Below are 16,835 nucleotides of genomic sequence, written 5' to 3'. Positions count from 1 at the left end.
GAAGGAAAAAATGCAGAGAAAGATAAGGGGCAATAACACTTGTTTTGCTATTCTGTGTTCCCCCAAGTCTCCCGATAAAAATGATACCTCACTTGTGTGGGTAGGCCTAGTGCCCGCGACAGGAAATGCCCCAAAACACAACATGGACACATCCTATTTTTTTTATAGAAAACACAGCTGTTTTTTCCGAAGTGCCTACCTGTAGATTTTGGCCTCTAGCTCAGCCGGCACATAGGGAAACCTACCAAACCTGTGCATTTCTGAAAACTAGAGACCTAGGGGAATCCAAGAAGGGGTGACTTGCGGGGCTCGGACCAGGTTCTGTTACGCAGAATCCTTTGCATACCTCAAAAAGTGGCTAAAAAAACAAGTTTTCCTCACATTTCGGTGACAGAAAGTTCTGGAATCTGAGAGGAGCCACAAATTTCCTTCAACCTGGCGTTCCCCCAAGTCTCCCGATAAAAATGATACCTCACTTGTGTGGGTAGGCCTAGCGCCCGCGACAGGAAACGCCCCAAAGCGCAACGTGGACACATCCAAATTTTTGGAAGAAAACAGAGGTGTTTTTTGAGAAGTGCCTACCTGTAGATTTTGGCCTCTAGCTCAGCCGGCACCTAGGGAAACCTACCAAACCTGTGCATTTCTGAAAACTAGAGACCTAGGGCAATCCAAGGAAGGGTGACTCGCGGGGCTCGGACCAGGTTCTGTTACCCAGAATCCTTTGCAAACCTCAAAAAGTGGCTGAAAAAACAAGTTTTCCTCAAATAACGGTGACAGAAAGTTCTGGAATCTGAGAGAAGCCACAAATTTCCTTCCACCCGGCGTTCCCCCAAGTCTCCCGATAAAAATGATACCTCACTTGTGTGGGTAGGCCTAGCGCCCGCGACAGGAAACGCCCCAAAGCGCAACGTGGACACATCCAAATTTTTGGAAGAAAACAGAGGTGTTTTTTGCGAAGTGCCTACCTGTAGATTTTGGCCTCTAGCTCAGCCGGCACCTAGGGAAACCTACCAAACCTGTGCATTTCTGAAAACTAGAGACCTAGGGCAATCCAAGGAAGGGTGACTCGCGGGGCTCGGACCAGGTTCTGTTACCCAGAATCCTTTGCAAACCTCAAAAAGTGGCTGAAAAAACAAGTTTTCCTCACATTTCGGTGACAGAAAGTTCTGGAATCTGAGAGGAGCCACAAATTTCCTTCCACCCGGCGTTCCCCCAAGTCTCCCGATAAAAATGATACCTCACTTGTGTGGGTAGGCCTAGCGCCCGCGACAGGAAACGCCCCAAAGCGCAACGTGGACACATCCAAATTTTTGGAAGAAAACAGAGGTGTTTTTTGAGAAGTGCCTACCTGTAGATTTTGGCCTCTAGCTCAGCTGGCACATAGGGAAACCTACCAAACCTGTGCATTTCTGAAAACTAGAGACCTAGGGGAATCCAAGGAGGGGTGACTTGCGGGGCTTGGACCAGGTTCTGTTACCCAGAATCCTTTGCAAACCTCAAAAAGTGGCTAAAAAAACAAGTTTTCCTCACATTTCGGTGACAGAAAGTTCTGGAATCTGAGAGGAGCCACAAATTTCCTTCCACCCGGCGGTCCCCTAAGTCTCCTGATAAAAATGATACCTCACTTGTGTGGGTAGGCCTAGCGCCCGCGACAGGAAATGCCCCAAAACAGAACGTGGACACATCACATTTTTTCATAGAAAACAGTGCCTACCTGTGGATTTTGGCCTCTAGCTCAGCCGGCACCTGGGGAAACCTAGCAAACCAGCACATTTTTGAAAACTAGAAACCCAGGGGAATCCAAGATGAGGTGACTTGTGGGGCTCGGACCAGGTTCTGTTACCCAGAATCCTTTGCAAACCTCAAAATGTGGCTAAAATACCACGTTTTCCTCACATTTCGGTGACAGAAAGTTCTGGAATCTGAGAGGAGCCACAAATTTCCTTCCACCCAGCGTTCCCCCAAGTCTCCCGATAAATATGATACCTCACTTGTGTGGTTAGGCCTGGTGCCTGCGACAGGAATAGATCACACAACGGTCAATGTTGGTCCTTACGTGAGGCAGCTGTTGACCCTGGGGTGATCCATTCCTGACACAGGCACTAGGTGTAGGCACTCAAGTGGGGTAGTGTTTTTATCAGGACAGGTGAGGAGTCACTGGGTGGTAGGAATGTTGTGGATCCCAGCATATTCCTGTAGTTTGTGTGACAGAAATGCGAGAAAAATAGAGTTTTTTTTCAACATTTCAGCTTTGCAGGGTATTCTGGGTAAGAAGACTTTGGGGAATCCACACAAGTCACACCTCTGTGGACTCCCCCGAATGTCTAGTTTCCAGAAATGTTTGGGTTTAGTGTGTTTCTCTATATGGCCGCCGAATCCAGGACCAAAAACACAGGTGCCTGCCTTACAAAACCAGTTTGTTTTGCCATAGACAATTTTGATGTCTCCACAATATGATTTGGGTGGTGGAATTTGGGGCTGAACTAAGTTGGTGAGCTCCCAAGAGAGCACTCTCTCTCTGCTTGCCGCCGCATTCACCTGCTCTCTGGGTTGGCCTAACCCACTATTACCCAGTTGCACGAACAGCTTGCGAAGGGACAGCAGGACTGTCCTCATCACCTCCCTCATAATGTACTGGAAGAGGAGTTTTCGAATGGGACTCCTCTGACTGAAAAATCACTCCCAGAGTCTGCGCCATTGTCCTATCCCTCCGATGCTGTCTCAGTATCTGATGTCTCAGTCTCTGATCCTATGTCAGAGCGGTCCTCTATAACCCGAGTGCAGGCAGCAGTCATCCATCAAGATGCCATCTCTGCTATTGGCTAAACTGTTGCTCTTAAACACTAGCCTACGTAGACAGTCACAAAATCGATGGTGTGTGTGAGATACGTGCAACAGTAGAGGCCACCTTACCTGCGCTTCTTCCCTCAATCAGCACGTACTTTCAAGACACTCAAAAAACACCTTGTCACATACCATTCGTCACACTCTTTAGCACCTCCTGCGCCCAGTCCAACAATCATTATTGGTGCTCCCACTCCCTCCTCCTCGGATTCCCTCATTACCACCCAGCAAAAGTGCCCTTCATCTCTCCATAGACTTTACTAATGTACTCAGCTATTTACATAAAATACAGATGTGCTCTTTGCAGTAGGCATATAAACCTTCTGCGCTTCTTTATGGCACTAAAACTGCCACTAGACAAGTCGGACCCTTTTCCCCCCAAGGAAACCACACACATATTGACAAAAGTGATGTATATATGACAGCCAACCACCTGAAACTCAACTCAAGCAAAACCGAAATAATCCTCTTTGGCCCTCACCAAAAAAACCTGGGAACCCCCATGGTGGCCCACCACGCTAGGCCCTGCACCCACCCCCGCCAACTACGCACGCAACCTCAGCATCATCCTAGACTCCTCCCTCTCTATGACCCAACAAATCAACGCTCTTACCTCCTCATGCTTCAACAAACTCCGTATACTGAAAAACATTCAAATGGATCCCCACAGAGACCAGAAAAACTGTCACTCACGTACTCATCAGCAGCAGGCTTGATTACAGAAACGCCCTCTACGCCGGCACCACTCTAAAACTCAAGTGCAAACTACACGCATCCAGAACTCAGCAGCACGACTCATCCTCGACCTCCACCGACACGAACACATCTCTCCACACCTCAAATCCCTCCACTGGCTCCCCATTGACAAAAGGATCACCTTCAAGATCCTCATCCTCACACACAAATCACTCCACAACACAGGCCCTGCCTACCTCAACGAGAGTCACCTTCCACACCCCCACACGAAACGTCCGTTCAGCTGACCTCTCTCTCGCCTCTGTCCCCCGCATCAAACACACCACCACCGGGGGCAGATCCTTCTCCTACATTGCACCCAAAACATGGAACGCACTCACAACCCACATTCGCAAGACCCAAAACCTACTTCTTTTCAGGAAGGGCCTCAAAACCTGGCTTTTTGAACAGTGAACCTCCTAGCCCCTTTCCCTCCCCCCATCCCCCCCCCAGCGCCTTGAGACCCTCACAGGTGAGTAGCGCGCTTTATAAATCTCTTTGATACAGATCTACCTATATATATATATATATATATATATATCTACATAGATATATCTATAGATATATCCATGTACCTAGATATATCTATCTACATAGATATATATATATAGATATATACATATATATTTTTTTAGTTGTTGTATGGTTTCCTTGGGGGCCAAAATGCCCCCCAGGGAAACCCTACAACATCTAAAAAAAAAATTGCCCCCACAGGGGGTCACCCTGCCCACGGGCGACCCCCTGTCATTTCATTTTTTTTTTTTATTTTTTTTTTTTTTGGAAAAAAAAAAATCCCCACCACCGTCCCCCCCCCCCCCCCCAGGGGGCACCTACCTTTTTTTTTTTAAAAGAAAAATATGCCGGGGGGCGGCCCATTTTCCATGGGGGGCCGCCCCCCAAAAGTGAAATCCCTGGTGTCTAGTGGGGTTTCCTGGCCCCCGATCGCAGCTGTGCTGCGATCGGGGGCCAGAAACAGTTTCAGAAGGCCTCGTAAGAAAGGGGAGAGTCTCCCCTTTCTTACGAGACCTTTTCAAAATGTTTCCTGACCCCCCCGATCGCAGCTGTGCTGCGATCGGGGGAGCCAGGAAACCTGAAAGTGTTTCCTGGCCCCCGATCGCAGCACAGCTGCGACCGGGGGCCAGGCAACACTTTCAGGAAGGCCTCGTAAGAAAGGGGAGACTCTCCCCTTTCTTACGAGGCCTTCCCGAACGTGTAAAAGGCCGTTTTCCCCATGAAAGCAGGAAGCGGCCGCAAGGCTGCTTCCTGCTTTCATGGGGAAAACACCTTTGCAACGTCGACGTCACAAAGGGGCGGGTGGGGGGCGGGGGGAGACACAGTAGCTTCCGTGTCTCCCGGGGGGGGTAAAAAAAAAAGGATTTATTAATGCCCTTCCTGGTGTCGGCCACTGGTCGTGACCCGCACCAGGGAGGGTGTGTGGGCGTCGGCCAGTGGCCGACGCCCGCACTTAAGAGGTTAAGATTACTTGATCTGGGGAAGCATACATTTAGGATTGAGAACATAACACAGTGGTTGGGGTTAACTTTAACAAAAAACAAACCCTTTTTAGCAAAATTAGGAGAATCAAAGACAAGGAAAAAAATAGCTTCCTAACCTGTACCATGCAGTTTGCATGCAGCTCTTTCATGGCCTTTTATAGCTCACTGTGCTAGATTATGATTCAAATTATGAACTGCACGGTACCAAAAAGGAGCTCAGCGACAAAAGCAGTATTCTATTGAGCATTGTACATAAAATGCTCTTCTGCGATTGGCATAATACATGTTCTTCCCAGCAGGCATATTAATCTTCTGCGCCACACTAGATGAATCGAAACTGCCACTAAACAAAACCCTGATCTCTCTTAAGCAGCTACATGAATCACCAGAGTTATTTTGACACTTTTATTGTTGCCTGAAAACTGTTGGATATACAAGGAACTCTGCAGTGCTTTCAAAACTGCTGCACTGCTACAAAACTGTCCCCCAGTAGCAAAAGCAGGCCCCCACCCTTCCAGCCTCCCGAGGAAGTGCCCGAGGCCTGGTATGAACAGACCAGCCTTGGTTCTGACAATCTTTGAGGATTCATATTAGCACTCAGTCAGTTAAGTGACTCTTTTGGTCCACGAATGGCCATAGAGATTGGTATGTTAGACTGTGGGCTGATTGGAGAAGAGTGGAGAAGTGTGGCACAATGGTTAGAGTGGCAGACCCTGATGCAGAGATCTGGCCTGGGACCAGGGTTCAATTCCCGTCTTGGGCTCAATTCCCTTGCACCAAATAATTCTTGTCTCGGTGCCTAATCTAATTTATAGGCCCCACTGTGTACCTCTGGGCAATAGCTTGCTTAATCTCCACAATGACCCTCACAGCCCTTGGATGCCTGGCTTCACACTGGGGCTGTCCTCACAGGGAAAAGCCAGGAGGGGTTCCAAAGTGGTATGCATACAGCGCCTTGAGACCCTAATGGGTGAGTAGTGTGCTGTACAAGTGCAAGGTTTACAGTTTTATTGAGGCTGTCTACGGCAAACAAAAAGCTTGGCAGATCTAAGTACTCTGAAAGTGTTTCAAAGAATCTAAGTCACAGCTCAGGAAGTTTGGGCATCAATTGTTGGTCCCTGAGCACATTCTCAAAGTCATATGAGGGTGTTTCAGGACTCACATGGGGAACATGAGGGCAGCTGAAGACGACAAATTTCTGACTGACTGTAGTCTAACCTGGGATCTCATAGGCTTGTCGGAAGCTCTTTCAGGGCTCCAATATTCCTCATATGCTATAAAAGCTTCTAAGGACAATCTAGAAACTCCCTTTTGGTGGATTGCTTATATTTCCCCTTCTCGAGATCCATCCCTGCCCAAAACGCCCATTTGACACTTTCCAATCTTGCTTATATGTGACTACAAAGGAGCATACTTCACTGTCCCCATATGTTTTGAGTTGAGACGCTCAGTACAATTTACTTTGTTGATAATCAGGATCTCGAGGAAATAAGGCTGAAGAATGAACAAGCAGAAACTGCATAATAGTGATCAGCATGTTACATATTTAGCAGAAATCCACACATGACTGACACGTGGGACCATGGGATCTGGCAACACTACATTCACAAGGCTGAGGCCTGTCACTGATGTCTTTTTAGATTAAAGTGCAAAATTTTCAGCGGAGTCTGAGAAGGGTATAGATTGTCAATGTCCATACAGGGCTGGAAATCACAAATTAAATGCCGTTTATTGCCGCTAAACCTTGATAGAGATGGAAGCTGTTAATTAGATTTAATGTAAACGTAGATGGCTCAGAACTGATCCGAAATCTAATGATCATGTTTATCGGGGATTGCTTCTTCCTTTATAATTATTTGATTGGAGAAACCTATAAATCACATTCATCTTTATTTTTCTGATTCTGACTGAGATTTTGCTGTCTTGTCTGATTACAGGTCACTCAGCAACTACAATGCTACCAGCTGGTAATTATGAGTCAATTTTCTTATGTTTGTGCTTGTGTGCGGTGTACATTAGTGAGCACACTCTGAATTCACAGAAGAGCAAATATCAATGAAGGGCAATTTAAGATGACCAGAAACGATAATACAATGCGTGCGTAATAAGTGAGGCGACTCATATGGTGAGAGGAGAATCCCTACAGACCAGGTCGACATACAGCAGTAGTGTGAATATTGCAGTGCCAAGAAAGAAGATAACTGGAAAAACCAAACTGTATCCCCAGTGCCTTTCACTGAGGTAGCACTAGTGACTAATTGTGCCAGAATAAACTGCATTTAAGATGTCACTGTCAGAAGAAGCTTTGTCAAAATACAACTTCATTATAAATGTCTCCGTGACTAGTTTCAGTGCTGGATAAGGGTGGTTCGATCTAGCAGAGTACAAGTACTGGGTGTCTAGAAGAAGCTTCAATAAAACATTAATACGTCGCGTGTATATCTTCGCCAGGCAGTTTTGGCCTGGACAATTCCTATTAGAGCAGAACCCTGGCTAGTTTAAAGTACCAATTTGCAATACCCTATCCCAGTACAGTGTCGCTTGCTACACAGCTATTTAGGCATTGCAGGGTTTAGCATGTTTTACTGCTTGTCGTATCTTTTTACCATTTACCATCGAAGGTGTATATAAAGAAACGTAATTTATGTTGATTTGGAGGACTTTTGAGAAATGAGATACACAGGTTTCTTAGAGGAGTCTGGGTAGATGGTTCTCTGGATGGGCCTGGTAAAGGGTTTTCAGACTGAAGGTAGTCGTGTTGTGCATTGTATGCTATGTCACGCTATAGAATGTAGTCATGGTGTATCTTGTGATATAATGGTGAATTCTTCAAACCCTCCTCTCACATTTATTAGGTGATAGACATAGGTGAAATGAGAAAAGCGTCACAAGATTTAGGAGAAATCCACACATGACTGACAGGTGAGATCATGGGATCTGGCAGTACTACATTCACAGGGCTGTGTCCTGTCACTGATGTCTTTTTAGATTAAAAAGCAAAAGTTTCAGAAGAGTCTGAGAAGGGTGAAGATGGAAAAAGTCCCTATAGGGCTGTACATTTATCAAAAACAAACTGCCGGTTACTACCACTAAACCTTGTCGGAGATGGCAACTGTTTTATTTGATTTAATGTGAAAATAGATGACTGAGACCTGGTCCGAAATCTAATGATAATTTTCATTATGGATTGTAAACAGCTACAAATGACATTAAGTTTTGTTTTTCTGATTATGATTTTGCTGCATTTTCTGATTACAGGTCGCTCTACTACTCCAACGTCAGCAGTTGGTAATTATGAGTCAATTTTCTTATGCATGTGCTTGTGTGCAGTGTAAATTAGCGAGTACACTCCCAGTTCACAAAAACCATATATTCATGAAGGGCAATTTAAGATCAAAAGAAACGATAATACAATGTGTGCATTATAAGTGAGTACGTTTTTTTGGATAGGCTTTGAAATGCTCTGATCAGAGACAGAAAAGATGATTAATCAAGATACTTAGGAGGTCATCTTGAGTTTGGCTGTATGGGAGCACTGCTGCAAATCATCTGTGCTACTGCATGGCTTTAAATTGAGCTAGGAAAAACACTTGATTTAGGCTGGTGGAACCTCAGCTGGTTTCACTTGTATGAATTCTTGCCATGATGACTCACGTCCTAGTGGGCTGCCAAGTCATGGTGGTAATCAAGAGATCAAATAGGTAGGTAGTCTAACTGAAGATGGACAATCAAGTCTCTGTAGTGGATTAATATCCATGAGGAAAATGAGCAATCATGACTCTAACGCAGAGAGGTAGTCCAACCTCTAAAGAATCCCAGATGATTTAGAGAGGGTATGAGATTGCTGGGCGGATTATCATTGAGAGGAAAAACACAGATAAGGGTCAGAGAGCTCAGAGGGGACAAGAAACATTGTGAAAAAATTTAAATAGGGAACTCAAAGGGGCATATTTATACTCCGTTTGCGCCAAATTTGCGTCGTTTTTTTCGACGCAAATTCGGCGCAAAACTAACGCCATATTTATACTTTGGCGTTAGACGCGTCTAGCGCCAAAGTATGAGTAAAGAGCGTCATTTTTTTGCGTGAACGCCTTCCTTGCGTTAATGAGATGCAAGGTAGGCGTTCCCGTCCAAAAAAAATTCTGCGACGCAAATGCGTCGTATTTATACTCCCGGGCAAAAATCACGCCCGGGAGTGGTCGGGTCAAAAAACCCCGCATTTGCGCCTCTTTTTAACGCCTGGGTCAGGGCAGGCGTTAAGGGACCTGTGGGCTCAAAATGAGCCCACAGCTGCCCTCCCAAGCCCCCAGGGACCCCCCCTGCCACCCTTGCCCACCCCAGGAGGACACCCAAGGATGGAGGGACCCACCCCAGGGACATTCAGGTAAGTTCAGGTAAGTATAAATTTGTTTTTTTTTAATATATTTTTTTTGGCATAGGGGGGCCTGATTTGTGCCCCCCTACATGCCACAATGCCCAATGACCATGCCCAGGGGACAGAAGTCCCCTGGGCATGGCCATTGGGCAAGGGGGCATGACTCCTGTCTTTACTAAGACAGGAGTCATGTAAATGGCGTCTGGGCGTCGTTAAAAATGGCGCAAATCGGTTGGAGGCGATTTTTTAGCGTCAACCTGACTTGCACCATTTTTAAGACGCCCTAACGCAATTTTTCCCTACGCCGGCGCTGCCTGGTGTACGTGGTTTTTTTCCACGCACACCAGGCAGCGCCGGTCTGCTTGCGCCGGCTAACGCCATTCAATAAATACGGCGCCCGCATGGTGCTTCAGAATGGCGTTAGCCGGCGCAAAATTTTTTGACGCTAAACTGCGTTAGCGCAGTTTGGCGTCAAAAAGTATAAATACGGGCCAAAGTGTTCAAGATGAAGTTTTCGAGGGAGTTCTCTAACGACGTAATGCTAGAACACTATAGTAAAATAAGAACATTCCAATTAATGGCAAGACAGTCATCCTGAGGATTAGACAAGAGAGGAGCGCTTTGTAGACAAACCCATAGTGAACATTCCAAGAAAAAGAGGGATAATTGTCAAATTATTGGTAACATTTTAATTAAAGTAAAAATATAATAACTGAAAATGTTTATTTTTCTCTATTCCCACTAACAGCCACTACATGGAATGTATCATTTATCACTCAAATAACTCCCACGCAAGGTAAAACACAAATCATTATCGTTTGAACCTGTTTTCTTTGTCATGGAGAAAAATGCCTGATTGGTGAATATACAATGGGAGTCAAATCTAAATGTAAATAAAGGAATTAAAAGAGCACATACATTAAAAAAGTAGCTGATCATGTCGACTTCATATAGTCTAGCAAAGAATTGGAAAGAAAAAATACTCACTAATGAAATGCACCAGCCTTTGGTGAGCCTACGTTCACACTCCTCATATGAAAAATTATTCTGTGGCCCACTTTCTTCAAACTGTTACTTTCTTCTCTTTAGGGACTACAACATCTACCAAATGATTTAGTGACCTTAGAGAAGAGTGCAAGGCCATCCCAACTAAACACAGGGTCTGCCGTTGCAATATCACTAATCTTGATCCATAACCCTACACTCCCACATCACCTATGAGTGGATAGCTTCAGTGGCAGCTCCTCCACAATGGCGGAGGAGCATCACCCCATTGGCTCAGAGCCAGCAGCTAAAAAATAAAACAATATTATATTATCATTTTATTTTTCAGCAGCTGGCTAAGCCAGCGTGTGCAGGGAGGGATGGAGCTGGGCCATGCGAGTGGAAAGGAGGAGTGGAGTGGAGTAACTGGAGTGCTCTTAAAAGTGTGCTTGTCAAACAGACATGCACACTTAGGTTTCTCCACCCCTGTTGTGTTGCATAACGGTTTGGAGAAGTGGCACAGGGTCCCATACACTGCTTGAGCGACAGACCAAGCCACTCAGACCAAGCCACTCAGACCAATCCTGGAGCTGCTCTCATCCTAGGTATAGCATTAGAGCAGTGGCAAGATTGCATGGGGAACGCATGTTGGTGTAGAGGGGTGGCTGGCAGCGTCAGCCACAGGACAGGTAAGCTTTTAAAAATTATTTCCCTAACCCCCCACCCCACTTGAGATCTGCAGCAGCTGCCACTGCTATCAGTGTGCGTCCCTACTGGTGTGGCTTTAGGATACTGTAAGGATTACATCTACACTGCTGCATAGTTAGTCGGTTCCATGTTGCTGGTAAGTTAAGTTAGGCTGATTGATTGTGATATGCATACAAGGGTGCTGCACACTCCTTAAGAACACACAGTTTAAAAAATCCAACTCTGTCCAGATATATAGATAAATACAATTCAATTAACAATATGAACTGCCACCTGAACTAGTCATGAGGGTACTACCATTCTTGTCTTTCCGACTCTTATCCTCCTGAGAGGACAATACAGATAGGTAATTACAGTAGGTAGAAGCTAAGGCGTAGGAATTGGAAGGGGGAAGGGACTGAAAATGGCTAATTATATTCCGTTTAACCCCTTCTGTGCCGCGGACGTAGTGGTTACGTCCTGCGGCACAGTGCTGCTGTGCCGAGGACGTAACCACTACGTCCTCGGCACACAGGCCAGAGGGAGCGCTCTCGCTCCCTCTGTGGGGTTCCCCCCCACCCCCCCAAGTCAGGGATGGAAGGGGAAGCCCTTCCCCTCCCACCCCCGACCCCCCCCAACCCCCCCTGTGACGTCAGCGCGCGAGCGCGCGCTGATTAGTCACAGGGTCTCCCCCATCGCGCTGGAAGCAGAGCTTCCAGCGCGATTGAAAAAGAAATGCTTTTGCATTTCTTTTTCAATCCCATGGGGGAGGCCCCGAGAGGCTTCAAAGGGAAGGAAATGTATTTCCTTCCCTTTGAAGTCTCTCACAGGTTTCAAAAGCCGGATTGCTTGCAATCCGGCTTTTGAAACCCCACTAGACACCAGGGATTTTTTTTTTTTCTTGAAATTGGCAAAAGGGAGCGACCCCTTGGGCAAGGGTCGCTCCCAGGGGGGCATTTTTTTAGGAAGGCCTTTTCTGCCCCCCCTGGGGGCAGATTGGCCTATTATTAGGCCGATCTGCCCCCAGGGGGGGCAGAAACCTCTAGGCACCAGGGACCATTTTTTTTTTTGTTTTTTTTTTGTGATGAATTCTTTTTTTTTAGGTGGGGAGCGATCCCTTAGGCAAGGGTCGCTCCCCTACGGGGCAATATATATTTAGGCCATTTCTGCCCCCCTTGGGGGCAGATTGGCCTATTTTGATAAGACCAATCTGCCCCCAAGGGGGGCAGAAACCATTAGACACCAGGGAGTTTGTTTTTGCGCGCGAATGTCACGCAACAAAGCGACCCCTTTGGCAAGGGTCGCTCCCAGGGGGGGCAATTTTTTGGGAAGGCCTTTTCTGCCCCCCCTGGGGGCAGATCGGCCTATTATTAGGCCGATCTGCCCCCAGGGGGGGAAGAAACCTCTAGGCGCCAGGGCAAATTTTTTTTTTGTGTTTTTTTTTTTTTTGTTCTTTTTTTTTTTTTTAGAGATGGGGAGCGACCCATCAGGCAAGGGTCGCTCCCCTGGGGGGCAAATTGTATTTAGACCATTTCTGCCCCCCTGGGGGCAGATTGGCCGATTTTAGGTCAATCTGCCCCCAAGGGGGCAGAAACCACTAGGCACCGGGGATTTGTTTTTTGGCGCCAATGTCACGCAGGGGGAGCGACCCCGTAGGCAAGGGTCGCTCCCGGGGGCGGGGTGGGGGGGCAAATTTATTTTAGGCCATTTCTGACCCCCGGGGGACAGATCGGCCTATTATTAGGCCGAACTGCCCCCGGGGGGGGCAGAACACTCTAGGCGCCAGGGCAAATTTTTTTTTGTGTTTTTTTTTTTTGTTGTTTCTTTTTTTAGAGATGGGGAGCGACCCATCAGGCAAGGGTCGCTCCCCTGGGGGGGCAAATTGTATTTAGACCATTTCTGCCCCCCTGGGGGCAGATTGGCCAATTTTAGGTCAATCTGCCCCCTAGGGGGCAGAAACCACTAGGCACCGGGGATTTGTTTTTTGGCGCCAATGTCACGCAGGGGGAGCGACCCCGTAGGCAAGGGTCGCTCCCGGGGGGGGGATGGGGGTTGGGGGGGCAAATTTATTTTAGGCCATTTCTGCCCCCCCGGGGGACAGATCGGCCTATTATTAGGCCGAACTGACCCCCGGGGGGGGGGGGCAGAACACTCTAGGCGCCAGGGCAATTTTTTTTTTGTGTTTTTTTTTTTTGTTGTTTCTTTTTTTAGAGATGGGGAGCGACCCATCAGGCAAGGGTCGCTCCCCTGGGGGGGCAAATTGTATTTAGACCATTTCTGCCCCCCTGGGGGCAGATTGGCCAATTTTAGGTCAATCTGCCCCCAAGGGGGCAGAAACCACTAGGCACCGGGGATTTGTTTTTTGGCGCCAATGTCACGCAGGGGGAGCGACCCCGTAGGCAAGGGTCGCTCCCGGGGGGGGGATGGGGGTTGGGGGGGCAAATTTATTTTAGGCCATTTCTGCCCCCCCGGGGGACAGATCGGCCTATTATTAGGCCGAACTGCCCCCGGGGGGGGGGGGCAGAACACTCTAGGCGCCAGGGCAATTTTTTTTTTGGTGTTTTTTTTTTTGTTGTTTCTTTTTTTAGAGATGGGGAGTGACCCATCAGGCAAGGGTCGCTCCCCTGGGGGGGGCAAATTGTATTTAGACCATTTCTGCCCCCCTGGGGGCAGATTGGCCAATTTTAGGTCAATCTGCCCCCAAGGGGGCAGAAACCACTAGGCACCGGGGATTTGTTTTTTAGCGCCAATGTCACGCAGGGGGAGCGACCCCGTAGGCAAGGGTCGCTCCCGGGGGGGGGGGTGGGGGTTGGGGGGGCAAATGTATTTTAGGCCATTTCTGCCCCCCCGGGGGACAGATCGGCCTATTATTAGGCCGAACTGCCCCCGGGGGGGGGGCAGAACACTCTAGGCGCCAGGGGAATTTTTCTTTTTTTTCTTTTTTTTTTTTTTTTTTGAGATGGGGAGCGACCCATCAGGCAAAAGTCGCTCCCCTGGGGGACAAATTGTATTTAGGCCATTTCTGCCCCCCTTGGGGGCAGATTGGCTGAGTTTAGGTCAACCTGCCCCCAAGGGGGCAGAAACCACTAGGCACCGGGGATTTGTTTTTTGGTGCCAATGTCACGCAGGGGGAGCGACCTCGTAGGCAAGGGTCGCTCCCGGCGGGGGAGGGTGGGGGTTGGGGGGGCAAATTTATTTTAGGGCATTTCTGCCCCCCCCCCCCCCCCTGGGGCCGGCTGAGCTACAGGCCAAACACCACAGGTAGGCACCTTGCAAAAAACACCTCTGTTTTCTGTGAAAAAATATGTTGTGTCCACGTTGTGTTTTGGGCCATTTCCTTTTGTGGGCGCTAGGCCTACCCACAGAAGTGATGTACCATTTTTATCGAGAGACTTAGGGGAACGCTGGGTGGAAGGAAATTTGTGGCTCCTCTCAGATTCCAGAACTTTCTGTCACCGAAATGAGAGGAAAAAGTGTTTTTTGGGCCAAATTTTGATGTTTGCAAAGGATTCTGGGTAACATAACCTGGTCAGAGCCCCGCAAGTCACCCCATCTTGGATTCCCCTGGGTTTCTAGTTTTCAAAAATGCACTGGTTTGCTAGGTTTCCTCAGGTGTCGGCTGAGCTACAGGCCAAAATCCACAGGTAGGCACTGCTTTTTATAAAAAAATGTGATGTGTCCACGTTGTGTTTTGGGCCCTTTCCTTTCGTGGACGCTAGTCCTACCCACACAAGTGAGGTATCATTTTTATCGGGAGACTTGGGGGAACGCTGGGTAGAAGGAAATTTGTGGCTCCTCTCAGATTCCAGAACTTTCTGCCACAGAAATGTGAGTAACATGTGTATTTTTAGCCAAATTTTGAGGTTTGCAAAGGATTCTGGGTAACAGAACCTGGTCCGAGCCCCGCAAGTCACCCCTCCTTGGATTCCCCTAGGTCTCTAGTTTTCAGAAATGCACAGGTTTGGTAGGTTTCCCTAGGTGCCGGCTGAGCTAGAGGCCAAAATCTACAGGTAGGCACTTCGCAAAAAACACCTCTGTTTTTTTCCAAAATTTAGGATGTGTCCACGTTGCGCTTTGGGGTGTTTCCTGTCGCCGGCGCTAGGCCTACCCACGCAAGTGAGGTATCATTTTTATCGGGAGACTTGGGGGAACGCTGGGTGGAAGGAAATTTGTAGCTCCTCTCAGATTCCAGAACTTTCTGCCACAGAAATATGAGGGACATGTGTTTTTTTAGCCAAATTTTGAGGTTTGCAAAGGATTCTGGGTAACAGAACCTGGTCCGAGCCCCGCAAGTCACCCCTCCTTGGATTCCCCTAGGTCTCTAGTTTTCAGAAATGCACAGGTTTGGTAGGTTTCCCTAGGTGCCGGCTGAGCTAGAGGCCAAAATCTACAGGTAGGCACTTCGCAAAAAACACCTCTGTTTTTTTCCAAAATTTAGGATGTGTCCACGTTGCGCTGTGGGGTGTTTCCTGTCGCCGGCGCTAGGCCTACCCACGCAAGTGAGGTATCATTTTTATCGGGAGACTTGGGGGAACGCTGGGTAGAAGGAAATTTGTGGCTCCTCTCAGATTCCAGAACTTTCTGCCACAGAAATGTGAGTAACATGTGTATTTTTAGCCAAATTTTGAGGTTTGCAAAGGATTCTGGGTAACAGAACCTGGTCCGAGCCCCGCAAGTCACCCCTCCTTGGATTCCCCTAGGTCTCTAGTTTTCAGAAATGCACAGGTTTGGTAGGTTTCCCTAGGTGCCGGCTGAGCTAGAGGCCAAAATTTACAGGTAGGCACTTCGCAAAAAACACCTCTGTTTTTTTCCAAAATTTAGGATGTGTCCACGTTGCGCTTTGGGGTGTTTCCTGTCGCCGGCGCTAGGCCTACCCACGCAAGTGAGGTATCATTTTTATCGGGAGACTTGGGGGAACGCTGGGTGGAAGGAAATTTGTAGCTCCTCTCAGATTCCAGAACTTTCTGCCACAGAAATGTGAGGGACATGTGTTTTTTTAGCCACATTTTGAGGTTTGCAAAGGATTCTGGGTAACAGAACCTGGTCCGAGCCACACAAGTCACCCCTCCTTGGATTCCCCTAGGGCTCTAGTTTTCAGAAATGTACAGGTTTGGTAGGTTTCCCTAGGTGGCGGCTGAGCTAGAGGCCAAAATCTACAGGTAGTCACTTTGCTAAAAACAGCTCTGTTTTCTGTGATGTGTCCACGTTGTGTTTTGGGGCATATCCTGTCGCGGGTGCTAGGCCTACCCACACAAGTGAGGTACCATTTTTATCGGGAGACTTGGGGGAACATAGATTAGCAAAACAAGTACTATTGCCCCTTGTCTTTCTCTACATTTTTTCCTTCCAAATACAGGAGTGTGTGTAAAAAAGACATCTATTTGAGAAATTCCCTGTAATTCACGTGCTACTATGGTCACCCCGGAATTCAAATAACCACTGCTCCTCAACACCTTATCTTGTGCTCTTTTTGGAAATGCAAAGGTTTTCTTGATAGCAATTTTTTACTCCTTATATTTCAGCAAGTGAATTGCTGTATACCCGGTATAGAATGAAAACGCACTGCAGGGTGCAGCTCATTTATTGGCTCTGGGTTCCTCGGGTTCTTGATGAACCTACAAGCCCTATATATCCCCGCAACCAGAGGAGTCCAGCAGACGTAACGGTATATTGCTTTCGATAATCTGACATTGCAGGGAAAAGTTACAGAGTAA

At 47.6% G+C, this 16,835-nt stretch overlaps 1 protein-coding gene across 6 annotated transcripts in view; it reads left to right on the top strand.

Moving 5' to 3' along the window:
* The window catches only part of LOC138300185 (deleted in malignant brain tumors 1 protein-like), a 499,499-nt gene that overhangs the window by 292,350 nt on the left and 190,314 nt on the right, over positions 1 to 16,835 (top strand). For 5 of the 6 annotated variants that reach the window (XM_069239172.1, XM_069239171.1, XM_069239170.1 and 2 more), the window contains 3 exons: positions 7,013 to 7,042; positions 8,334 to 8,363; positions 10,199 to 10,246. In XM_069239172.1, the coding sequence (XP_069095273.1) occupies positions 7,013 to 7,042; positions 8,334 to 8,363; positions 10,199 to 10,246 (108 nt within the window). The remainder of the gene's footprint in view (positions 1 to 7,012; positions 7,043 to 8,333; positions 8,364 to 10,198; positions 10,247 to 16,835) is intronic. The other variant, XM_069239174.1, reaches the window with a different exon arrangement.

Source organism: Pleurodeles waltl, chromosome 6 (genome assembly GCF_031143425.1).
Source record: "Pleurodeles waltl isolate 20211129_DDA chromosome 6, aPleWal1.hap1.20221129, whole genome shotgun sequence".
NCBI lineage: Eukaryota > Metazoa > Chordata > Amphibia > Caudata > Salamandridae > Pleurodeles > Pleurodeles waltl.
The sequence above is the reverse complement of the archived record's forward strand: the minus strand, read 5'-3'. Positions and strand labels throughout refer to the sequence as shown.